This window comes from Syngnathus acus, chromosome 13, assembly GCF_901709675.1.
Source record: "Syngnathus acus chromosome 13, fSynAcu1.2, whole genome shotgun sequence".
Taxonomy (NCBI): Eukaryota; Metazoa; Chordata; class Actinopteri; order Syngnathiformes; family Syngnathidae; genus Syngnathus; species Syngnathus acus.
This window is the reverse complement of record NC_051098.1, coordinates 3,715,264-3,741,424: the sequence shown is the minus strand read 5'-3', so window position 1 is coordinate 3,741,424 and position 26,161 is coordinate 3,715,264. Positions and strand designations below refer to the sequence as shown.

Genomic DNA, 26,161 nt, shown 5'->3' with positions numbered 1-26,161 from the left:
AAAACAAGAAAAACTAATTTGCTCATTTGCATATGGTCATGTCTGATGTTAAGTGAGTACTTTTAAACCTGGTCTGACATTTGTAACCTCCATGACAATATGACAGAATTCCTTCTCCACTCTAGAAGCACATTTAGAGAACACAGCTTCACGCCACAGTTGTGTGTGTGTGTGTGTGTGTGTGTGTGTGTGTGTGTGTGTGTGTGTGTGTGCGCGCATGTGTGCATGCGCTGTGCACAAGCCGTTGTCTCCCTGTGCTGACCCTATGCCCCTTTCCCGGATGTGCTATGATGCCGACACTGCAAGGTCATTTTATAACTCCTCCAAACAGAAGGGACAGCAAGTAAATGAAATGACCATAACTGTTTTTGGTTTTAAATCGGTCAGAATCAATCAATCAATCAATCAATCACTCACTCAATCAATCAATCAATCAATCAATCAATCAATCAATCAATCAATCAATCAATCAATCAATCAATCAATCAATCAATCAATCAGTCAGCTTCTTTTTTCAGGCTTAGGAAAAGTCATTGTCAAGTGCGGCAGCTCATTCTGCTTTTGCCTTTACTAAGAAAAATTATGGAACATGGTATGACAATTAGCTTAATATTCGTTTTATTATTTAAAACTAGAGTTGCCCATAGTACTCATCTTATTGCTTTAAAGCAGGGGTCTCAAACTCCAGTCCTCGGGGGCCGCAATCCTACATGTTTTCCAAGTTTCCCTTGTTAAACACACCTGATTCAATTATCAGGATCCTGCAGAACGTGAGGATGAACTGATCATTTGAATCAGGTGTGTTTAACGAGGGAAACTTGGAAAACATGTAGGAATGCGGCCCCCGAGGACTGGAGTTTGAGACCCCTGCTTTAAAGCATTTCATCACCAATCGTTTTTGTCTTTTGCTCCCTACTAACTGTGATGTACTTGTTTTACTTTATCAAAATATTTTTTCCAGATACTTGGAAAACCAATTTTGTTGGCATCAACCCTGATGTTTAAGATGATGAACAAGGAGAATAGCATATTTCTTGCCTGTGCATTGTGTTGAATTATTGAATTACGTTAAATGACGATACAATAAGATTGCTCTGATGTGTTGTTGGAAAACAATTTCAGTGTGATTAAAAAAAGAAAGAAAAAGAACGAACCAAAAGTAACACAAAATGATAACTGTGCCAAGAGGCTGGGTACATGACCCAGTTTCTATGTTTACATGCATTCAAGGTTCAGGTCAAAATTCCTGTGTCTGAAACATTTGAGACATTCCTGAACATTTTATTGCAAACAGGCTTACTTGTCACCATCAAATTTTGAACATGTTCCAAATTTCTTTTTGACAATAAAGACAGTTGATACAATTACAATGCGAACATTTGCCACCTTAAACGAACCTTGACAAAAAAACATTTGCGACGGACCAGCATCCATTGATTGTGTACATTTCAATGATTTTAACTTCTCCATTCAAATATATACATTATCGGTGGTACTTGGGCACTTGCCCAGGTGCTGAAAGGGGTGGCATCTCTTGCGTCCGTAGCCACGGGGGAGTGGGGCTTGCACCCCCACCCCCTTAAATTTCTTCCGCAACAGAACGTCGACGAAATCATACTAGAAACCTATTCCGGGGAAGTACCCTCGACGCCAAAATATGGCGCCGTATGAAGGCGGCCTGACTTTGCCAGGAGTTATGGTTTGAGAGTTGGTGGATCATGGTTCCAGAGGCCGGATTCGTGGCGTTGGACCTGGTATTCAAATACCGGCCTGGTCAGGAAGGAGATTGACCATGTACTCGTGGACGGTCGCTGGACCCTGCTGCAGAACTGCAGGGTGTTCCGAAGTGCACAGTTCTTCAACACCGACCACAGGCTTCTTGTGGCAACGCTGAAACTACGCCTTCAAGCTCCGAGGAGAGCGGCGCCCGGCCAGATTCGGCTGGACGTTGGCTGACTGCAGGAGCCTGGCGTGGCGGACGCGTATGCCGGGAACTTGGCTGGGAGGCTTGGTGGGCTGGGCGCAACGGAGGACCCGCAGGCACTGTGAGAGGGCTTCAGAGACGCGGTCCTGGCGGCTGCCAGCGATAGCATTCCAGAGATCCCTAGGAGTGCCCTTTCCCAGGAGACGGCGGACATAATCGACGAGTGCCGCAAGGCAAGACTCGATGGCAGAACCGGTCACTACAGGGAACTGAGGCGAGAAGCCATTCGAACTGCTGGTCGGGACCATGAAGGGCAGGTTCGAGATCTCTGTGAGGCGGTCGAGGGTCACTTGGGTAAAAGTGACGCTCGCCCAGTTTACGAGGCGATTCGAAAACTCCGCTCGTCTGGGCCCCACCTGCACAGCTCGATGGTCCTCGCGGCTGATGGCGGTGTCCTCTCGGTAGTAGATGGGCTGAAGCGCTGGGCCGAGTACTTCGAGGAGTTGTATCGGGCCGAACCTCCACGCTGCAAGCTCTCTGCTGTAGGCATCCAGAGCCTGGTGCCTAACCCACCCCTCAGCATTGATGCGCCTACCCTTGAGGAAGTCCGAAAGGCTCTGGGTCAGCTGAGGGATGGAAAGGGTCCGGGAATCTGCGGTGTCTGTGCAGAGATGCTCAAAGCTGGAGGGGATATGCTCCGGTGGTTGCACACGGTGATTTGCTCCGTATGGAGCTCGGGGCTCATCCCAACCAACTGGAAAAGAGGCATTGTCGTCCCTATCTGGAAGGGGAAGGGTGATATCCGGGAGTGTAACAACCACCGAGGGGTTACCCTTCTCTCGGTGCCAGGCAAAGTCTTCGCCCGGGTACTTCTAAACAGGATACGTCAGCAGCTCTGAGACCACCAGCGTCCTGAGCAGTCCGGCTTCACACCAAAAAGATCAACCGTAGACCGCATCCTTGTGCTACGTGTCCTCCCCGAGCGCTTTCAAGAATTCGATAGAAAGCTGCTTGCAGCCTATATTGATTTCAAGAAGGTGTCCGACTCAGTCAGTAGAGAGGCTCTGTGGAGACTTCCTGATCAAGACGAAGATCCAGGTCTTCGGGGACTTTCTGGACGCTGCTATCGAGTCAGCCGATGTGGTGGGCGAGAAGGTGGAGATTGTAGACAAGTTCACTTATCTCGGCAGCGTGGTTCACCGCTCCGCTTCATGTGAGGCTGAGGTCGCTCGTCGGCTTGGTCTTGCGCATGGAGCGATGGGCTCGCTGAATGGGACTGTTTGACGCTCCGGATATCTGAGCACGTTGACAAAGGTTCGAGTATTTCGCTCGCTGGTCATGCCCGTCCTGCTTTACTCTTGTGAAGCATGGACACTGACTGGCGGGCAAAGGCAAAGACTCAACACCTTTGTGTGCACTTCCCTCCGTCGCATCCTCGGGATCCACTGGCGAGACCGTGTGTAAAACCAGACGGTGGTCGAGCGAGCGGGGATGGAGTGCGTCAATTGCCAGTTATGGGAGCGACAGCTGCGCTTCTACAGCCACGTGGTACGCTACCTGCCCTCGGATCCAGCGAGCAGGATTCTGTCCACACCGGACCCGAGGGGATGGAAGCGCCCAGTAGGGCGACCGGGTGCGCGGTGGTTGGAGCAGCTCGGGAAGCATCTTGAGATTGTGGGGGTGTCGGGCCGGGCGGGCGCTCGGTCCAATGCCGTAAGGTCACCGATGGAGTGGAGCAAGAAGGAGAGCGCAGCGAAGCGTCACCGCGACGTGTGCCCCCAAATATGCTGAAAAAATATTTGTGGTCTGTGCATTGTGGGTGGTTAGATCATTAGTCATCTGCTCATTTATTTGGCCAACAGTTTGTTTGACTTCCCAGCCATTTTGTTATATCTGCCCTCATTCCATGGAGCTGTTTGAGTTTTCTGTCACTGCTTGCTGTTTTTCATAAGTGAGTTCTGAGTTGTTTCACAGCTGTCACTGATTAGATTCAACATTAATTGTAATTTGGATGTTAACAGTCAAACACAGATACCACAACCTAGCCAACGTCGTGTTGCGGTTTAGTTGCTATGCGAAGTCCGCTAGACGAATACATTGCTAATTATGAACTGAACTTTTGACTTGTTGCCCTCATTGTGTGTGTGTGTTTGTGTGTGTCTTTGTCTGTGCGTGCGTGTGTGCGCACAACTAAAACAAGACATGGTAGCACATAGTCCACTGAGACAATCTAATCACTGTTCTAATTAAACACACTCACATGCCACAGTTGATGCGTATCTTGATACAATTTGTGCCTTAATGCCATCTTTATGAGAATCCCCACACTTAATTAGACAAGTCAGATGATTTGTTTCACAAAAGGAGTGCCAGAAAAATAACAGATTTTAAATGTTTCTAAAGGGAAGGATATTATCATTTGGTTGGGTGAATAGTCAATGTATCATAATTTTCATGGTACTAAAATGAGTTGTTTGCTTGTTTTGACACCGAGATTTGTCTTTTTCCTCTTTTTTATTGGAAAAAAATGAGATCTGTTATCACAACTCCTCCATTTGAAACAAGGCTTTAAAAGATACTCACTGATCCAGTCTTTTATATCAGATCACAGCAGTATCAGTTTGAGTTTCACTTTCTGACTTTATCTGTGTTCTCTCGGACGTGAGCCATGAAATCACTGGCTAAAATATTATGTCGATAACTTACTTCCCCAAAGTCTTAGGTCTGTCAACAAAGTATTAAAACACATCACAGTGGGACCGCTAAATTCGAATGCCCTTCACATGCAGTTTTGAATTAAATGATTAATTTAAATTGTATAATCCCTAATCACAAATTTCTTCACCCTGAAAGCTGAGCAAAATCTGACCAGCATCTAGAAACTGATTATATACGACCATAAATGTTCCCTTGTATGTAACGGGAGACATGTCCAATACCCCCCCGCCCATACACACACACACACACACGCACGCACACACACGCACACGCACACACACACACACACACACACACACGCATACACGAAATTTACAGTTCCCAAATGAGAAATTTTTGTCAAAATATCCATAGGATAAAAACTTATGCACTCTGTTTTACAACTCTCTGAACGGGGTAATCCTGTCACATGAAAATGAGCCACAGTTTACCATGCCAAAATCCACTGCTGAGCCAGTATCGATTATGATTTTCGGTATCATGACGACATGGGGCGGAACAAGAAGGTTTAGATGAGGCAATAGATTCTGCTTGCGGAAGCGGAATCCCAGATGTGAAGGAAAAAAGTGAGCATGCACATTCATGTGGCGCATGCAGTGGTCACCAACAAAATTCAGCAAAATTCAGAATGGCTTACTTAATAGACATATATCAGCTCACAAAAGATTAACGTAACTCTCGGGTGGGCAGACTGTCCACACCCATAATAACACATGTCCTCTTTAGTTAAAATGCTTTTTGTAATTTTTTCTCATAGCAACACTGAAATCTGGAGGAATTGCCTGTCTGATATGCCTTATTTCCAACATACAATGAAACAGCGATAACGACTTTGTCATGCAAATAATGTACGTCCACAAAATAGTAAGCAGTTCAGTTTTTTCACATTGCCTTATCTTATAACAAAATTGACTACATTATTTTTTCCCCTCAAAATTACTGTACATACAGCACTCAACGTTGACACTGTAAAAGAGAAAATTATATTTTTAAAAATTTCCCAAAATCAACAACAATTAACAAATAAGAAATCACACGTTCAAAATTCACCTCAGGCTCATCTTGTTTCCACTGATCATTGAGTCGTAATCTATCAATCTGGCTTGAATGCTAGAATGGCTAGACAAAAGTCACTAGTAAAAAGCACTTAGCACTTTTCCTAAAGGCCCCCGAAGGAGACTCAGAACTTGAGCTAAACAACTCTTTCTTGTTTAATGAGACAAAAATATATATATTCATTTTTGGTGAGAATTCCAGATGCCATGTTCAGAGAAAAGCAAACCTGGGCAATACTGTCCCTATAGTGAACTATGGCGGTGGTAGCATCATACTGCAGGGATGTTTTTCAGCAGCAACCGGGAGACCAGTCACTGAGGGAATATTCTGTGTCCGGTAGTCCAGAAATTGAGTGTTTAGGAAATTCCAACTGACTGTACTCGTGATAGCCCATGGCTCTTGATGATTTTCCATCTCACTGATTCAGCTCTACTTTTTCCTCCATGCTTGGACAAATCTCGGTTATCTTTCCTTACAAATACCAAATCTGAAACTGGGCGTAAACATTCAGCGATGTTTATTGTTTGAGTAAACAATGTAATAGGACACAATAGCACAACAAAACACAAATATTGTCACATATTCCAATACTTTTTGCTCACTGGAAAAATTGGTGGGTTTAAATAAAATATGCAAAATATTTAAAATCCTACATCAAACGCAGATGTGAGCGCCTGATAACGTCGACCACTTCTTTGATGTCAAGCAAATGGTTTCAGTCTTCAGCAACAATAAAGGGCTTGGACTCACTTTGAATACTTTAGAAAGGCTGTGTGTGTTTTACACACCCCATATGATGTGAACACCATATTCCCAGTGACGGGATTAGATTTCAATGTAAATCGTTGTTCCTTATCCACGTCTCCTCCTTTCTTCTCACATTTCACCACCCCATTCTCCCATTTTTCTTGTCCAAAACTCTGGGGACATTCGGAGGGACATGACAGAGATAGCATTACATGGCGGGGGCTTAAATGAGCGCAGAACCCAAAACGCCCTCAGACACATAAGCCTCAAATTGATCTTTGCTCTTACAGCAGAACAAATGGGCACCCTCGAAACAGAAGCAGAACTGAGGGGTGGTCTGGGCGAGGCTGCGGTTATCATGCTCTGTGTGTCCAAAGGTCTTTGAGGACAGACGCTCATGCATAGACCCTGCCGCTGCTTTAGCTATGAGCACACTGGATAGAAAAAAAGATGCTTGATTGGATTTAGGGTCCTCTCATGTGGGGTGGAGCAGAGTAACACAAACAACTGTTTGAGTGCTGGAGCATTTCTGCAGAAATGCATGCAACTGCTCACACACTGGCCCACTTGCGCACTTCTTCCACTGAAGTAAAGGGGTCTTCAGAAAGACTTATGCAATTATTTCTGCCTCTCTGCAATGCATCCTTTCTGAACTACGCGTATATGTGTGTGCGGAGAGGAGCGATAATGGGTATCTCCTCACATCATAGCGGTATACCCACACGTCTCTAGTGAAAAATGAATGCTTTCAGAAACAAGGGAAGCATGGGAAGTGAGAACATGCACACATATAGAATTTCTGGCAATATCCGAGGAATTAGTATGGACGAGCACAAGCCAGAATCCCTCTATCTTCACATATGTATCACAAAATTGCCTGAGTGAGTTTGTAATGCTGCTTATCCTGCTGCCAGATGACCATTAGTGCAGATCGCATTTCCTCAGGCGGCTTCAAGGTCAAAGCTGCTCCATCACTTTGTGTATGTGCATATTTATATATCAGTCTTTTTAAAAATGTTTGAAATTGCCACTCATTTTACTGCAGTATTGGGAAGATGGCAGCATACTGTATGTCCTTGGTGTTCAAGTATCTCCTTTCAGACCAAAGGAAGAAGTTGGATGGATGTGGTTTTTCATTTGGTTTTATCATAGTGGCTCTTCAGGTGCAAATCAAAGATTAACCTGAAACATAATTTGTTTTGAAATCTTTGTCCACAGTAGAGATAACAAATAACAGATACCAAAAGCATCGGAATCTTGTTTCATTTTGAATACACAAAGTAAAGAAATGGGAATTTTAAATTAATTTTCATGCAAGCAAAACCTTGCAAAATTGAACAGAAAGGACAAAGACAGTGAACAATTTAACAGAGGTGGGACTACAAGTCACTCACTAAAATAATTAATTGGTGTCTGTAATTAATTCATGTCGTTTAATGAAATACAAATATGTGACACAATAAACATTGTTTTTCAATTAAAATAGATTTATGTGAACATAAACAACTAAATTCAATCCAAAATGTTTATTTTCAATCAAGTTCTTCCATACACAAACAGATTAGTGCCATTTTGCTGCATTAGGTAGAGAGTCTCCAACTCTTAAAAAGTATGTACATTCATCGTTAGTTGTTTTGAAATGAGTGTGATTTGTTAATTGTGGACACAGCCACATCCCAGCTGTGCACATTTCAGTTCTTTATTTTTACTCTGTCAACTTTCTGTTGCGCCTGTCTTCATTGTGGTCGCGGGTGAGCTGTAGCCTATCCTAGCTGACAATGGATATAAAGACATTATAAGTATTATAACCAGAGGCATTCACCCCCCCCCCCCAACATTGTAGAAATTAATTACTTTTATGCTCGTTGGAAGAACTAATAATTATAGTCAGTTTAGTTTGACAGATATCTTAAATTTAAAGTTGATCACCCATCCCAAAGTATGACTCAAGATACAACATTTTGCAAACTTATTACTACAGCATCTGTGCAAACACAAAAATCCTGATAAATAATGTTGAAGGGATGAGGTTACAGTTGGTTGGTGATAGTGGATTATGAACCCCACTTCTATGGTCATTGCTCCATGTGACCCCTAAAAACATGAACATCATAAAAACAAATACAAATTGAGTACATAGTTTTGTCGTACACATAGAATTTCTGCTAATACATAACATGCACATCCGTATATTAGAAGGGAAAATAATTAACCCCATTCTATCTTACTGCTTTTGTAGTCTATAAAACAAATTAATGGGTCACAGTATACTGGAGGCTGATAGACATTTGTAATAAACATACATTTGTGTGTTTTACCCACAATGATTATTTAATGTAACCAGACATGAAGCCAATTCGGGTTTAGTGGTTAGAACAGAACCACTAAGCATTTGAAGCAGCAGCAGCTGACTCCAATGTTTGTAATGCAAGCGGACATCGAACATGAGCATGACTTCCCAAATCTGATTGTCCAACCGGGTGGATTTGGGATTCTACAAACGGCAATTTTCTGTAATTCTTTCATACTTGAAAGAAAAACGGCGGGAGTGAATAATCTTGATATGTTTTGTAAAAGCTATTATCAAACCAAACCTGGCATCAGACCCGCTCTCAAAAAGCGATTATTTAGCATGCCAAATGGGGCGTGAGACTGTGAGTTGATTCTGAGTCAGAGAAGTACCTGCATGCTATTAAATTCTTGAGAGTCCCTAAAAATACAATATTTAAGAGTAATAGGACAATTAAATCTATTGCGGCCTTACGTCCTTGGCAGTGACATTGTAATTTATGACTGTGAGGCTGACACACACAAATGTATACACACGCGCGCGCGCGCGCGCACACGCACACGCACACGCACACGCACACGCACACGCACACACACACACACACACACACACACACACACACACACACACACACACACACACACACACACACACACACATTGTTAATCAAATAGTGCTGGTACAAGGACAAAATGGAAGCAGTGAATGAAGCGGTGTCACGCACTCTTCCTCCCCCATCCAGCTGCCGTGGAACATGAGAACGCCTGTGTTTACCCAGAATAACGTTCTGAAAAAGAGGAGAGAGAGAATAAGCTGAGGAGAACAAATGCTTTGGTAGAGGAGGCGGTCTTAAGCAGAAAAGATCTCTGCAAAATCACTTACCTACCCTGCAAAGCAGAGGGATGGAAGAAGTATGGCAGTGAAATAATGGGCTCTTACTCTTAACAAAAACATGGGTTTGATTTCACACTTATTTAAGATGACTTTCTCATTATCCCCATTTCACTCAACAATCATCTCAAAACAGTAATTTAATTTTAGTCTTATTATCAGCAATACTAAATTGATTAGATTTAGGTTTTCTTCAGGATTATTTCCACCACATACTGTATGTGCAATGGCGGATGAGAGATTTACAGCTGGACAAAAGACGAAATAAAAATGTTTTGGTCTCCATTTCTCTCCATTTGTTGCTCTCCGTGTACCATCAGTGTATTTATAGCTAGTTTTATGCAGTATTGTGTAGTGTGGTGTAAAACGTAAGCCCCCTTTAATTATCTAAGGAACGAGAGTAGACTAGAGTATGAGTACCCGTAAATTTATAAATTTGCAAAGCAAAAATGTTTATTCGAGGTTCTAGGGATTTAAAACAACTGTGAAGAATTATTCAAGCTTGTTTGTTTATTATTTCTTTGCTTCAGTGTATCGGGGTTGCTCAGATGAAGTCAGCTGCTCTAAAAGAACATAAGCGAGAACAATTCCCGATGGTAATGTGACCCTCCTCATATTAAACACGTCTTGTGATTTTAGTTAAGTCTGCACCTCACCTCTTTCAAAAAAATAATGAACTTGTGGTATTTAAAAATACTCATCTAAAACACATTTCTTGGGCTGGATATATAAACAAACTTTGAGACGTCACTGAAGACTTGTATATCAGAATGACGAGAAGTGAAAGATGAAGCGTTTGCCAATGTTTGTCCCTTGCAGTGAGAGAAATGGGTTAATTGCTCTTTCATTATCACCAATGTCTGCCTGCCTCTTCAGTGTAGGAGGGAATGGTGAGAGCAACAAGTGGGAATTGGTGCCTGGTTTAATAGAACAAAACAAATGAAGAGAAGAGCTGCAATGTAACGGAGCTACAGTTTAGAAGAGGGACATAGGAGAGGATGGCAGAAAGTGTCATGGACTTGGTTGATTTGGTTTGTGATTTGGAGATTTGTTTCATGTTTTCCACGTGTTCTTTTATCTTGTTAGTTTAATGTATTCTCTCGTGTTCATTTACCTTTCAAGTGCTTGTAGGTTTGTTTTGTCTTTGTCTTGGACACGTTCTCTTCTCACTGTTGGTTATCTGCTCAGAGTTCCAAGCTGTTTTACTCGTTTTTTGTTTACTCTTTTGATTTTGGACTTTTGTTAATTCTGTATTTTGATCATCTCAGTCCCTTGTTGTGCCTTTTTGTTTCCCCTTTATTAAACTGCCCACTACTGGCTCGCTTCCCTGCATTTGGATCGTCAATCCTGCCACAACCACCACAGAAATGAGTTCAATCAAACATCCAGGCTTATAAGCAGTGGCTGGATTCTCCAAAATGAATGATCAATCAGACCTACGCAAAGGAGCAAGAATGTGAAGATTAGGAATCAGCAATAAAAGAGCAGATATGAGAAACTAAAAGGGCCTTATCAAAGAGAGAATGATTTTGTGTATGTAGCTGGCATGATTGCTGATTAGGTGAGTTGGTCGGGGGGGTGTTGAATACGATCAACTATTCTGCGTTGGCAGTGCTCACAGAGCTGACCACAGGTCGCATGGAAATGAAAATCAATTAATCATCCTTTGACCTTTAGAATATAACTGGGAGGCAAAATGAAATTACAGAAATATTTCATGTCAATCATGTTACCTGCATGCTGCATCAAACTGAGTGACCATCAGACAGTAGAATACTAATGAGTCCTAATTAATAATTTATCTCATGTTCAACGGAAAGTACAACATACATGCATGAATGTATGCACTCGTGTACGCACACACACACACACACACACACACACACACACACACACACACACACACACACACACACACACACACACACACACACACACACACACACACACACACACACACACACACAGATCATCGGGATAGGTTCCCGTTGTGACAGTGTGGATGTGGGTGTTGGTTGCATGTCTCTATGTGTGCCCTGTGAATGCCTGGCGATCAGTTTGGGGGTGTAGTCCGCCTTTTGCCCAACTCCAGCACCCTCCGCGACCCTGAATGGGATAAGAGATGTTTAAAATGAATGAACAGCAGTTCTTTGTTTGGAATCATTTCTTTCTTCCTGAAGATTGATTGAGGATATGGTGGAATGACAAGGGTCCTTAATGTACAGTGGTTATAAAAAGTCAACATACGTATCTCTGCTCAAATGCCAGGTTTTTGTGCCATAAGAAATTAGATCAGTATAGATAATTCCCCCAAAATAGATAATTTCCCCAATTCCACTATTGACATGACCTATAACCATCCATGTTATACCTACCTACTATACCTACCTACATTCACCACAAATGTGAGGAGGGTCTGTATTGTTATGAATGAATGTGAAGTAGGAAACTTTTGTTTTATGATTTTCTTAAAAGAAGACTGCTCTGCAATAGAGCACTTGTGCTTTAGGAATTGACTGGCTCATCTGTGCCAGCCTGTCCCAATTTGTACATTCTGGTCTACCACCAGTTCCCATGCTAAGTTCTTACAGTCAGGCCCAAAAGTCTTAAACTGTGTACAGTGCAACACAGCTATGCACAATAGGAGGGGAGTTGAACAGAGTGACTGACTCGGCTGCTCTGGTAATTGCTCATCCATTACTCTGGGACAGATTACATATACACCAAGGACATAAACACTGGCACTGGCATTCACAGCCTGCTGCCTAATGGATATTTGTGTATGTGTGTGGGAGTTGCACCCTGCGCCCTCATTTATTATATACAAACCGTTATTTTTGCTGCTGATACTCCTGGGCTATTTTACATTAGGTAAAAGCCATTTGTGCAAAATATGGCATGTGTAATATTGTTGAGCTGCACTCCTTTGCCAGTCTGATACTTGCGGTGTACCTTTTGATTTTATATATATAAAATGATGATTAGAAAATACCTGTATACAATGTTTTTCTTCATTTGGAAGTTTCTTCACTTTCTTACCACCCTCTCAGCTCTACCTCCTTCACAAGCAAGGAGATTAAACACTCCTGGCTGAGAGTGGCGAGAGACTTGATCCCTCACTGACTTCCCACAATTAGCACTGATTGTGTTCAATGTAGTGCCTAGCCAAGCTTGAAGCAGCTCTCCCACAAACTGAACTTGATCTTATTTTCACCTGCGGCAGCTTTTTGCTGAAAGACAACAAACAGAAAAAGTATTATCTCCACACTAGAAATGCAGCTTCACAAGTTTTTTTTTCCTTTTCGTTTACATTTGTTTACATCGAAGGATTTTCCTATCTCCTCAGTTGGCAAGCAGCATGTTGGTTCCTTGGCCCCAGGACATTGAGTTACAGAAGACAATTTTCTTGTGAAAACGGGACACTATGATTGGGGGTTCTTTTATTGATTTAACTAAAAACTCAACAAAGGTTTATGAGTTATATAAACATATATGAGTTGAACAGATAAGACACATTGCAACTGTTTGTCTCAGAGATGGCTTTTGATAAGGCATTGAAACTGAACTTTTGGTGCCTGACCTATTTTCTGTTCGTGTTGTGTGTGTGTGTGTGTGTGTGTGTGTGTGTGTGTGTGTGTGTGTGTGTGTGTGTGTGTGTGTGTGTGTGTGTGTGTGTGTGTGCGTGTGTGTGCGTGTACTCAGTCTTTCTTTTGCTTTTGCTTTCTTTCCCTCACACAGAAGCAAAACAAACATTTATGCACATACTGGCTCAAGCCAAATCAAAATTTTCAAAAAATGATTTTAATTGGACTTACTATGAATCATCTGGGGATTTGCCATGCTCAATCTTTTGAAACGGTTGTGAGGCAAAGAAAAAAGAATAACGGAGTAATTGAGTTTGTCCTCGGCCCAATGGATGTCATTCTGCTGATTGATGTGTTAAACAGAGATGACAGTCATGGTTTCAGGCAGTCTTGTGGGTGCAGTTCTTTCTCTGTATGGATGAGATAATGCACACTCCATTTTTTTTGCTTTTGTTTGTTTTCTCCTCTAGCTTTAGTGTTCTTTATTCCATCCACCAATCTGCTTTCTTGCACTCTTTCCAAATAGATTGAGCTTTGATCATCACAGTAGGGATCCAAAACGAGCCAGTTTTTCATTCTGCAAAGAAAAATTTGGCAGTGAGATACACTAAAAGATAAATTATATAAAAATAATTTCTATGAAGCATGTTGTCCTTCTTTGTAGAGTTGCTGCAGTGATGGTGTTGATGCTTGAATCTCACTGCAGTCATGCATAAAATCTTACATGTTGTGACTGCAAAACAGAGCATTGGTTAGCTAGACGGATGGATGAATCCATCCATCCATCTGTCCATATATCCATGAAAGATATGTTTTTTTCCTGGCTCCAATTGAGGCAGTGATGGAACTTCTGTAATCTAGTAATTCATACACGTGTGTATGCCACATCCCCCACTGGCTTCCACAAACATGTAAATTACAAATACGTACATTCATTTTATTGTTATTTGTCATTTTAATTTTTTGAATTCACAGATATACTAAACTACAACATATCAATACAATAACTGTCGCTATTACGTTGTGTGTACAGTTAAATACTTCCATTTCTGTTACAAAATTCACAGTAAAAGATTTAAGATTTAAATCTTAAAAGATTTTAGGATTTAAGATGCCTGTTGTTAATTTGTAAAATGTCCTCATGTGGTCCTCTTAGTCCAGTGCAGTGCTCTCTCTAAAAAGTAAAGACACAATGAAATATTTATTTTGACAACCAGTTGCATTTTTGTCACTTTTAGAGTAAAATGTTATATTAGAAGTCTTGTTATTTTTCTTTTGTCTTTTTCTTATTCTGTTGCTGATTTATAGCTAGCTGTCAATACAGTTAACGGTATTCAGCCTGTAGTCTGTCAGCAGCAAGTGACTACTTCACAGTATCACAATGCATCTGGCAAACACTGTATTGCACAGAATGTCTGAGGAATAATAATTTAATAAGCCACTGCTGATCAAAACTTCTGGCTTTATTTTTGTTACAATTATTGTAACACTAATGTAAAAAATGGACCTAAAAACACCAATATATCACTTCGGTGCCTTTGTGCCTATGAAGAATTGTTTTGTTTCTGGTAAAACGTACAGTTGCAAAACAATACAAACAAAATGAGCAGTTAGAATGATTAGTGATTCAATTTCATTCAATTAAGTAACAGCCGGCTTCTGTACTGGGCTCTTCATGCACTTTTGTCAGCATGTCAACTTGTAACAAAGGCAGTGAAAACAGAAACCCATGTCACTGGATGCCTGTCTTTCTGATAACACATACTCTATGTGAGCAAGATGTCTGGGCCACCAGAAGCGACAGTAACTCATCTAGGGTGTTGAGGCGGTTGGTTTCTACACACATTCAAATCCAATCAGCCGAGGATGAAAAGCTAATGAGAGGGTGTTTAGGACTAACAGTAAGAGGGGCTCCTTAGTGGAGAGAATGTTTTTAGTCCTTAGTTGTCCATGTCGTGTGAGTGTGTGTGTATGCATGTGTGTGTGCGTGTGTGTGTGTGTGTGTGTGTGTGTGTGTGTGTGCAAGCATACATTTTAATGCGTGTCAGCTTTGGCTTGTGGCATTACATGTATTGAAAAACATTATGTACTTATGTCAGAACTGTGTGTGTGAGTGGCAATGCATTAACAAGCAATATAAAACACACACGCATTTTTGTGGCATTACATGTATAGAAAGAAATTATGTACTTATGTCAGAACTGTGTGTGAGTGGCAATGCATTAACAAGCAATATAAAACACACACACACACACACATTTTGTGTATATATATATATATATATATATATATATATATATATATATATATATGTATACACACACACACACACACACACACGCACACACACACATTATCTGTACCGCGTCGCGGGCATGCTGAAGCCTATTCCAGCAGTCATTGGGCAGTGGGGGGGACACACCCTGAACTGGTTGCCAGCCAATTGCAGGGCACACAGAGACGAACAACCATCCCCACTCGCACTCACACCTAGGGGCAATTTGGAGTGCTCTATTGGCCTACCAAGCATGTTTTTGGGATGTCGGGGGAAACTAGAGTTCCCGGGGAAAACCCATGCAAGCAATGGGAGAACATGCAAACTCCACACAGGGAGGGCTGTAGGTGGAATCAAACTTTGAAATCGAACCTTTGAACTGTGAGGCGGACATGCTAACCAGTGTGCACCGTGACCCCCCTGTGTGTGTGTGTGTATGTGTGTGTGTGTGTGTGTGTGTGTGTGTGTGTGTGCAGTTTTTGCTCAGCTCTAATATACGAACGCACGGACTACTTGGTAAAATATCCGATCTCAACAGAAATATTTTAAGTGTAGAGCAGAGCAGCTTGTAGGATACATGTGTTCGGCATCAAAGAACTCCTTGCTACACTCAAAGCAAGGCCCTGTGGCAAAACTATAAACGTGTACAGTGGAGGGGTTGCAGGAATGAATCTTGGTGGCCACAAGTGTGTGCGTGTGGTGTCAAACCAGAGGGAATACTTTGCCTCTGTGTTTATGGTTATTCAAAGTATGGCTATCTCTGGGGTAGTATAGTATCATAACTCAAAATAAACAGCAGACTAAACTCATTCACATCTGACTTTAAACAAACAGTAGTGGCAATGCAGGATGTCACTCCTCTCATAAGCATACACCACATGTACAATTTGTAATAAGCACCTTCAGGAAATGGTTGTTCTGTGAATTGCTTTTATAAACAATGACAGCCTTCCATTGTATTTCAGTGAAACATTATAATAAAGAGATAAAATTCGATGGTGTGTGAAAACATGGACGTGGCTACACTTAACAAGTGAACTCAAAGCAACGGATTTAAAATTGACATTAGATGAAGTAGTATACTCTATTTGCATAAAGCAGCAATGTGTACCATGTGGAGCACTTCCTTCAAATATTACCTTCTCTTCACTTTTTTTATGTTTTCGTTTGTCACTGTTACCCAAACAATTAACACTGGTGGCGTAGACTACAATGGAAGCAGTGTTAGAAGCTCATTCACAAACTGCTGAGGCAGTATCAGGAGCAAATGGACCTTCACTATCTTCCTAAAGATAATGGGGCAAGGTTATACGGTAATCGTGGATTGCAACCTTCAAGTTGAGAGACAACCAATCAGCTGTTGAACGAATGTGCCCAAATATTATGTACTGTTCTGCCAAATTCACAATTTAGCTAAAACATTGAGGTATTAGCATCATGGTGGAACCTGTGTTTAAGAGAATTACATCTACATATTAAAGAAGACATTTTATGCCCGTAATTTAAAACAGTTGCCAAGTGTCTTAATAACATGTCTATGGCATTAGTTTTCCAAAATACCTTTAAATTGCATTTTCTTTACCTTTTAAATTGAGTTTATTGTGTTATCCTTGTTGCTACATCTTTGTCACAATTAGCAATCTCAACCTGCTATTTTGCATGTTGTCTGGGATGGGTTGAGTCATCATAAGACTGCTTATCTATTAGGTCTCATTTCGCTATATCTTTTTTTTTTAACAAAAATGGACTGACCTAGTAAAAGACACTTTTCACAGTAAAGTCCCGAAATGCCTCTCTTCCCATTCCCAAACCCCACGACCACTCAACCTCCTCACTGACTGAAGCTGATATTCTGATGACAGTTTAGGGTCAGATGAAAATTGCAGGGTTCTTCATCTTCATTTCACTGGTGTATATTCGAAGCTGACTTCCCTGAAGGATTTGACTTATATTTAAATGTTGGCTTCGTAGTCAGTTTGCATTGCTTCCACAGAGGTGGTTTTTGGCCAGGCAGGCAAAACCAAACAAACATTCAGAGGTCAAGAGTGTTGTGCAAGACAATAAAATGTTGTTTTTGTAACAGTAATATGTACATGAGCCTATATGTGGCTGTGAATGTTATATTTGTACTTGGCAATATGTTATTATAAGTATGCTTTCTTGTCCTGCCCAATATAAACTGTATGTATCCCTTGCGGTGGAAAGTGCCAAATCATCAAGTTGCAGACTAGTGTGGCTCTCCTTTGACCACAACATGACATTTACCGGATCAGGCCTGTCTTCCTAAGACTAGCTTTGCACATATTTGCGGTTACATTTTTTTCTTTTAAAAAGAGAACATACTCTGAACACATTAACTTGTTCAAAACCATATCCCATTGCCTCTGGAACTATTACGTGGTTTTGAGTCCACAGTTTCCGCGTATTTGAGGAAAATGATTATGATAGGGTCATGATGAAGTAGCCCATCATTTAGTCCTATGCAGTTATTTTCTTCAGTGTTTGTTTTGGTGATGTTACACTTATCTTGCTAGCCATATAATTATTTTGTTCCTGCTCAAACCGCCTGTGGTTTTTATGAAACTTGCAACTGATGGTCATTGTTTTGTAACCGCAAAAGGATGATGTCAGACCTCATTTTGGTTCCCCAAGAAACGTGCACTCGCTGTCTCCCCCTCCCCGCATCCAATCAGTCTCGTGGTCTACTGGATAATTAGTCGCCCATGAGAGTAGAGCGTTCAAAGGTCAAATTCTGGTTCCTTTTGTCGCAGTAAATCTCTCTCACTGTGATCATCTGTATTTTTCTGTTTCAGGATGGAGTGATGATGGGATGGATGTGAATATGGGCCAGTGGGCAGGCATGCGTGCCCCTCTGCTCGGCCTCATCTCGCTGCTGCTGTTGTGTCTCTTCAAACCACCACCCTGCTGCAGCCAGAACACCCAAGGGGCCCCTCCGAATACACCTCATTTTGGTTTCACTCACCCTGTGTACCATGCCACAGTCTATGAAAATTCAGCTGCTCGCACCTATGCCAACAGTAAAATTAAAATGGGCATCCACCTGGCACAGCGCTCCTGGGAGATTCGCTACAGAATCACATCAGGAGATGATGAGGGTTTTTTCAAAGCTGAGGAGTATGTGCTGGGCGACTTCTGCTTCTTGCGCATAAGAACCAAAGGTGGCAATGCTGCCATCTTAAACAGAGAAATACAGGACAACTATGTATTGACAGTCAAAGCCTCCATTAAGGGAGAGGCGCTACTCGAGACCTGGGCTAAAGTCAGCATCCAAGTCTTGGATATGAATGATCTTCGTCCATTGTTTTCCCCCACCACCTACTCTGTGACCATAGCAGAAAGCACCCCACTCAGGACTAGCATAGCACAAGTTACGGCTACCGATGCTGACATCGGCTCCAATGGGGAGTTTTACTATTTTTTCAAAGAAAAACGAGAGCTTTTTGCAGTGCATCCAACAAGTGGTGTTGTGTCCCTCAGTGGAAAGCTCAATGTTGAGGAACAAAGCCGGTATGACTTGGAAATACTGGCAGTGGACCGCGGCATGAAGCTTTATGGAAATAATGGAGTCAGTAGCACGGCCAAACTCTTTGTCCATGTTGAGCGTGTAAATGAGCATGCACCCCTTATCAAAGTGATCTCCCACAACCCCTCTTGGCTTGATAAAAGCTCAGTGTATGCCATAGTCACTGTTGAAGACCCAGATGAAGGTTTAAATGGTGATGTAGATTCTGTAGTCATAGTTGGAGGAGACCTCTCTGATCAGTTTTACATTGAAAGAGCTGATGAAGGCGAGTTTGTCATAAAGGCCTCCGAGACAATTAACTGGGAGACTTACCCACATGGCTGCAACCTCACACTACAAGCTAAAGACCGAGGCAACCCACCAAAATTCTCTGCTGTCAAAGTTGTCCATGTTGTCGTTAACAACCAACCAATAGTGGATATCAAGTTTGAGCATGAGTTTTATGATGTTAATTTGAGTGAAATAGCACCACCAGGCACAATTGTACAGGCTGTGAAAATAAAACCAGAGCCAGATGATGCAGAATATATCTTGATACCCTCTGCAGATTCCACATCTTTTCAAATAAATACTATAACAGGAGTCATCTCCACCACTCGTTGGTTTACCCAGGTAGCTCAGAATGTATTTAACCTGGAGATTATGGAAATTGATAGTGAGCTCAAAGTTAAAGTCCAGATTTCTATTGAGGATGCCAACGACAATACGCCAACATTTACTCAGTCCTTTTACAAGGCTTTTGTCAATGAGAGTGTACCAGTTGGGACCACTGTATTAACTGTTTCTGCAATCGATTTGGATAAAGGAGAAAATGGATACATAACTTACAGTATTTCCAGTCTTGTGACACTGCCATTCAAAATTAATCAGTTCTCTGGTGTCATCAGCACCACAAAAGAGTTGGACTTTGAATCATCGTCAGAGAGCTTCATGTTTGTAGTCAGAGCATCTGACTGGGGCTCACCTTATCGGCGAGAAAGTGAAGTAAATGTTACTATTCAGCTGGAGAATACCAATGATAACCAGCCCTTGTTTGAGAAAGTAGCATGTCAGGGTGTGATCTCCAGAGACTTCCCAATGGATGAAGTCATCACAACAATGTCCGCTATTGATATTGATGAGTTGGATCTAGTAAAATATAAAATAGTTTCAGGTAATGAATGGGGGTACTTTGACCTCAACCCTGATTCAGGAGTCCTTGCATTGAGACGGCCCTTGGCTACAGCCAATCCAAAGAATGGTGTCTTCAGTCTCAAAATAACTGCCACAGATGGTGAGAATTTTTCTGAACCCATGTTTGTTAACATTTCACTTGTTCATGGGAAATCTTCTCCCAAAGGATTTAATTGCAAGGAAACAAGGGTAGCTCAAAAATTAGCAGAGAAATTACTCAAAAAGTCAAAAATAAGCAACAAGCCCAAAATAGAGGAAGATTTTATTGACCTTTTTTCTGTCAATCGGCAAATGCCCCAGTTTGAAAGCTCTTTTCCTGCTGATATTTCTGTGGTTGAAGATCTAATGGTAGGCTCAAGTGTTTTCCAGATTAATGCTTACGATGGGGACACGGGTTTCAATGGCCGCCTTATTTACTCAATTTCAGATGGGAATATTGATAGCTGTTTTACAATTGAAATGGAGACAGGTCTTATTCGCGTCTTTCTTCCCATGGACAGAGAAAAAAGAGATCGTTATCTCCTCAACGTAACTATCTATGACCTTGGCCTGCCACAGAAAGCTGCCTGGCGGTTGCTTACTGTCTACATCACGGACGCCAATGATAACGCACCTCGGTTTTTACAAGAAGGAGGTTATAGAATTGTCATACCTGAAAACACAGCCATAGGGACAGATGTCATTCAAGTGGAGGCCATTGACAAAGATCATGGACTTAATGGGGAAGTCTTCTACTCTTTTTTGACCAGCACAACCCACTTTGGTATCAACTCCACAAATGGCATAGTATATGTTGCTGGGCAACTTGACAGGGAGTTTGGCTCTACTTTATTTTTGAAAATTGAGGCTCGAGACAAGGCAGATAAAGGGAGCCAGAGGTTTTCTGTAACCTCATTAAAAGTCATACTGGAAGATGTAAATGACTGTCCCCCACTCTTTATCCCAACTGTGTACAAAGCCAGGGTTCTAGAGGACCTCCCAGTTGGAACACTTGTGGCCTGGATAGAGACCCAAGACTTAGATCTCGGTTTGGGTGGCCAAGTCCGCTACTCTTTAGCCAATGACTACAACGGATGGTTTGAGATAGACAAAGTAAGCGGAGCTATTCGTCTGACCAAGGAGCTGGACTATGAGACCCAGCAGATCTACAACCTCACCGTTCGGGCCAAAGACAAGGGAAAACCAGTTTCTCTTCTCTCTGTCACCTTTGTGGAGGTAGAGGTCCTGGATGTTAATGAAAACCTCTATACGCCATACTTTTCCCAGTTTGCCTTGTCAGGATTAATTAAAGAAAACGCACGTATTGGATCTACCCTTCTGCAAGTCAGTGCTAATGACGAGGATGATGGCAGAGATGGAGAAATACAATACTCTATTCGAGATGGGAGCGGACTCGGACGGTTTGCCATTGATGAAGAAACAGGTAGGATTTCTTTGAAAATTATACATTGTAGCCATGCTTTTGATAGAATTAATTTGTTTTAACCTCCTTTGTCTGAGAAGAAATCAAGCTCTAATTTTGTGCTCTGTGCAAATCTTGCACAACGCGTGGCCTTAATCTGTACAGAGGCCAACTAGACCAAGTTCTGGTATTTTTATCTTGCTTTATGTATCACTGTGGATATGAACCTAGCTGAGTTGCAAGAAGACCTCCGTGGAGGTGTGTGATATAAAGTTGGCAATGTAGATCACTGCTCTGTGAAAAAGACACTTGAAGACTACCTTAAAAGCCGATTGTTCCTGTCTGTTTCTGAGCCCCGCATAACCCCCCCACCACTTTCTCTTATTCCTGCGATTTGCTAGGGGCTATAAAAAACTATAACAATGACATTAATAATTATGCATTCATTATGCAAGGAACTGATTTCTACAATGATGTCCTCTGCCGTCATCCTTATGAATGAAATATGATCTATCCTCTGTATAAACATCTCAAGTGGGAAAGTTGTTGCTAAATTAAATGAAAAATAAAAAGTCATAGCAAAACACTATTGGGGTGCTCACCTGTATTGGAGTGCACGCTTGTACACTAATACAATTACTGTGACATACTGAGAAACAGTATTTAACTCGTTGTGCTTGTCCCGAGGTGATGACCAAGAGCACAGTGAAGGCTAGGATTTATTGCTCTTGTTAACTGAGCTGTGGCAGGTCTCATAAATCAGCTCGAAGCTGTTAAAAAACCCTATAAATGCAATTACAACTTAAAACAAAAATTATCCACGTCCACACACACAAGCACTCACATCAGCACATATAATCGAGCCAGTTTTTTAAAACACAATAATTATGTATAAAATCATTCACTAATATTGTGGTGTGTTCAACATTTGGGCTAAGCGTATTTTACATTAATTCGGGGAAAAAAAGTTCTATACAGTAATCCCTCGCTACATCGCGGTTTGTTTACGGTTTCACTACATCGCGGATTTTTTTTCCAAATAAAAAAAAAAATGTAAAAGTCAAAATAAAACTTCTAAATTGAGGAATTATGGCACGAAACTTGCCCACACACCAGCAGAAGGCAAGGAGTGCCCACACAATTGCAGTGCGTACACTTGTCCCTTTTTATAAAAAATTGTTATAATAATAAGAGTTCTAAAAACATATTTACAGTATGTATGTGTTTTTAAAAAGTCTGAGAGTTCCACAGTCCAAGATGGGCAAAATGAAATACGGATGTCACGAAGGAGTTCAAGACAGTCCATGACCGACCTCGTGCTGGTTGCATTCTTGGCCGGTTCGTTCTGTCATGGACGAGGGAGGGCAACCATGTGCATCATTATTATTTAGAGACAGGAAAAGGGGAAACTGGAATTGCAGCAGGGCAGGTGCACGCGGCAGGCTGACAAACCAGTTGGCGAGCAAGCATCGTGCGTCGTCGAGGCAGATAAGGGCAAGGCAATTGCATAATCAGGGAGAGGTCAGATCTGGGAGAGGAAGCAAAACAGGCGCTGCACAGCGATTCAGGTAACAGGAAACAGAGCAGGAACAGGTGTTCCTGTGTCAAAGCAGATGAACCGACCTGGAGTGGATGGAGTGCAGTGTTTAAATAGGAGAGTGAATAAGCCGTGAGCAGGTGTGGTGATAGACAGCAGGTGCGTGCAATCAGTGGTGATCACTGCCGGACGTGGCTGAAAGCAATGTGGGTCACGGAGCATAACAGGACGGGAGGGGCATGAGCAGAGACACCAAACTGTCGAAGGTGCTGATCGTGCTGACACGTGACAACAGAATGTTGGCAATAGAGACAAAGCCATTTTTAAAACTGGTACTGCTAATAATATTCTCCTACGTGAATAAAGCCCCTTTTGAATTAACACTGCAAATGGAAATGGTGATATGGACAAAACTTTATACAGTATTTTCCGGACTACAAGTCGCTCCGGAGTACAAGTCGCACCAGCCATAAAATGCATAATAAAGAAGGAAAAGACATATAGAAGTCGCACTGGAGTATAAATCGCATTTTGGGGGGGAAATTTATTTGATACAATCCAACACCAAGAACAGACATGTCATCTTGAAAGGCAATTTAAAATAAAAATAGAATAGAGGCAACAACAAGCTGAATAATTGTAAGGTATGCTAACGTTACATGACACATAAACAACGAACTGAGAACGTGCCTGGTATATTAACATATTAAGAGTTATTCAGATAACTATAGCATAAATGACATGCTAACAAGTTGACCAAACCATCCGTGTCACTCCAAATCCCTAAATTCAATGAAGTCTTCATCCTCTGTGTCACTTTTAAACAACTCCGTTAACACCGTAGGTAGAAGATGCGGCGCTGCTTCTTGTACATCGCTTATGTCAGACTCATCAACACAAATATCAACACAGACCTACCGCGCCCTCTTGCGGTTTAATGTGAAAATAACATGTAAAATGATATAATAATGGGTTAATAATTTCAGACTTAAGTCGCTCTAGAGCACAGGTGTCAAACTCAAGGCCCGGGGGCCAGATACAGCCCGCCACATAATTTTATGTGGCCCGCGAAGACAAATTATGCATCAAATTCATGTGTCATTACTAGAATTGCAAATTGTCTTCACTTTTAATACCTTTTTTTTTTAATATTTGACCAGTTTTTACTCGTCCGATTTGAAAACGAGTTATTTGTCAGTTTGTTTTGTAGCTTTTACTGTATATAATATGAGGTGCTCATATATTTATTTGGGTTGACAGTCATAATGGCCCTCCGAAAGAAGCTATGACTACAATGCGGCCTGCGAACAAAATGTGTTTGACACCCCTGCTCTAGACTCTAGCAAACCTTTTGAGCTCGCGAGCTACTTTTGAAATGACCAAGTCACAAAGATCTACCCACTAAAATAAATAATAATTTTATATATATACATATATATATTAGGGGTGTAAATCGCGGGTTTTGTCACGATACGATATCATATCGATACAAAGAACCACGATACGATATTTGCCGATATCTTAAAGCCTGCTGTGATTCATTCACGATACATCACGATATAGCGCTCCACGATCGATATTTTTATTTATTTATTTTTTTTTAAAATAAAAAATATAGAACAATATCCTGATTTATAACAATTCATACGCAAAATCAACAAGGTACTGCAAACTCTTTATTTAGGAAATTACAAGAGTATTGTAGTATACAAAGTGCTTATTTTAACACTGAACTTTATCAAATTCCTATATTTTTTCTCATATAAGTAAAGAAAAATTAATATTCTTTCTTTTTTTGTAATACCATGAACTTTAAAGTGCATTACTGAACTATTTATTTACAATAATTTTAATTGTCCGTTGAGCCATCTTTTCTTTGGAATCCAAAGTGCTTCCAAACGAATGACTTGAAGCCCAAAGGGGAGCGAATTTCCTCGTCTTCTTGGACACTAGCCATAGCACCAGCCCAGGAGCCGCGTAGTTGTCGGCTCCCCTTTCACGTGCCTGCTCTGCTCACAACACAACACGCTGCGTACTGCTCCCGGAAAGAGGAAGCAAGCAACAATGAACTGGATTTCAAAATAAAGTCGCGTCTAATGTTCGAGGTCAAACACGGCGATATAAATCGATGTTTACGTTTAGCATCGATGCCAATAAATCGTAGAGCATTATATCGATTAATCGATGTGTATCGATGAATCGTTACACCTCTAATATATATATATATATATATATACATATATGCCCTCTGTAGGTTAGAAAAAAGATGCTGTACAAAGTAGATGAGCCTTGTTCACAAGTGATGGGGGAATGGGGCGGGAGATTGACGAGTAGATCGACGGGCCGATCGGTGCAGCTCTTGATTTACCGATCAATCTACCCTCACCTATGCGTGTGTGCGTGCTTGAACAGATTATTTGAGAGACAAGTGTCTCGAGTTACAAACGTGGTGTGTGTGTACGTGCGTGTGTGTGTGCGTGTGTATTTGTGTGTGTGTGTGTGTGTGCGTGTGGGTGCGTGTGTGTGTACATTTGTTAAAGAGCTATCAACAAATGCGCAAACATTTCCTCCAAAACCTAACCTTTCTATGCTATGCCTCCACCCACTAAGTTCAGTTGAATGCTCCTCACATCAAGACTCTTAATCACTGTCACCGCTCCTGTTTTAGGTGACAGAATGATAGAAAGGCGTGGGTAGTGTGGAACAGAATTCATGGCCTCTATTTGTACTGTAATTAATTTGTAACTGGGAGGGAGGGCTGCATCTTTGTCTCCCAACAAAACCAGCTTTGTAGAGCGTCTTTCCAAAGCACAGAAGACGGAAACGGGGACGCACACTTGCATGCATACAAGTTACTCTATCTGTAAATACCTAATATCTGGCATGCTGTTGGTGTGATGATTGTATTTTTATTTAGTGTTTGTGTGTGTGTGTGTGTGTGTGTGTGTGTATGTGTGTGTTTGTATGTGTGTGTGCGTGTGTGTGTGTGTGTGTGTGAGATGCGTGCATCCGTGTGTGTT

General features: G+C 41.6%; 2 protein-coding genes across 9 annotated transcripts in view; both read left to right on the top strand.

Annotated features, from left to right (window-relative positions):
• Positions 1-26,161, top strand: part of fat3a (FAT atypical cadherin 3a) — a 173,107-nt gene that overhangs the window by 45,146 nt on the left and 101,800 nt on the right. For all 8 annotated transcript variants that reach the window (XM_037268356.1, XM_037268362.1, XM_037268359.1 and 5 more), the window contains one exon: positions 18,299-21,625. In XM_037268356.1, coding sequence (XP_037124251.1) covers positions 18,316-21,625 — 3,310 coding nt within the window. In that variant the 5' untranslated portion in view covers positions 18,299-18,315. The remainder of the gene's footprint in view (positions 1-18,298; positions 21,626-26,161) is intronic.
• On the top strand, positions 1,719-3,715 carry LOC119132722. Its single transcript, XM_037268193.1, is given in 4 exon segments — positions 1,719-1,773; positions 1,828-2,011; positions 2,085-3,054; positions 3,395-3,715. Coding segments are annotated over 4 exon segments (1,530 nt in total).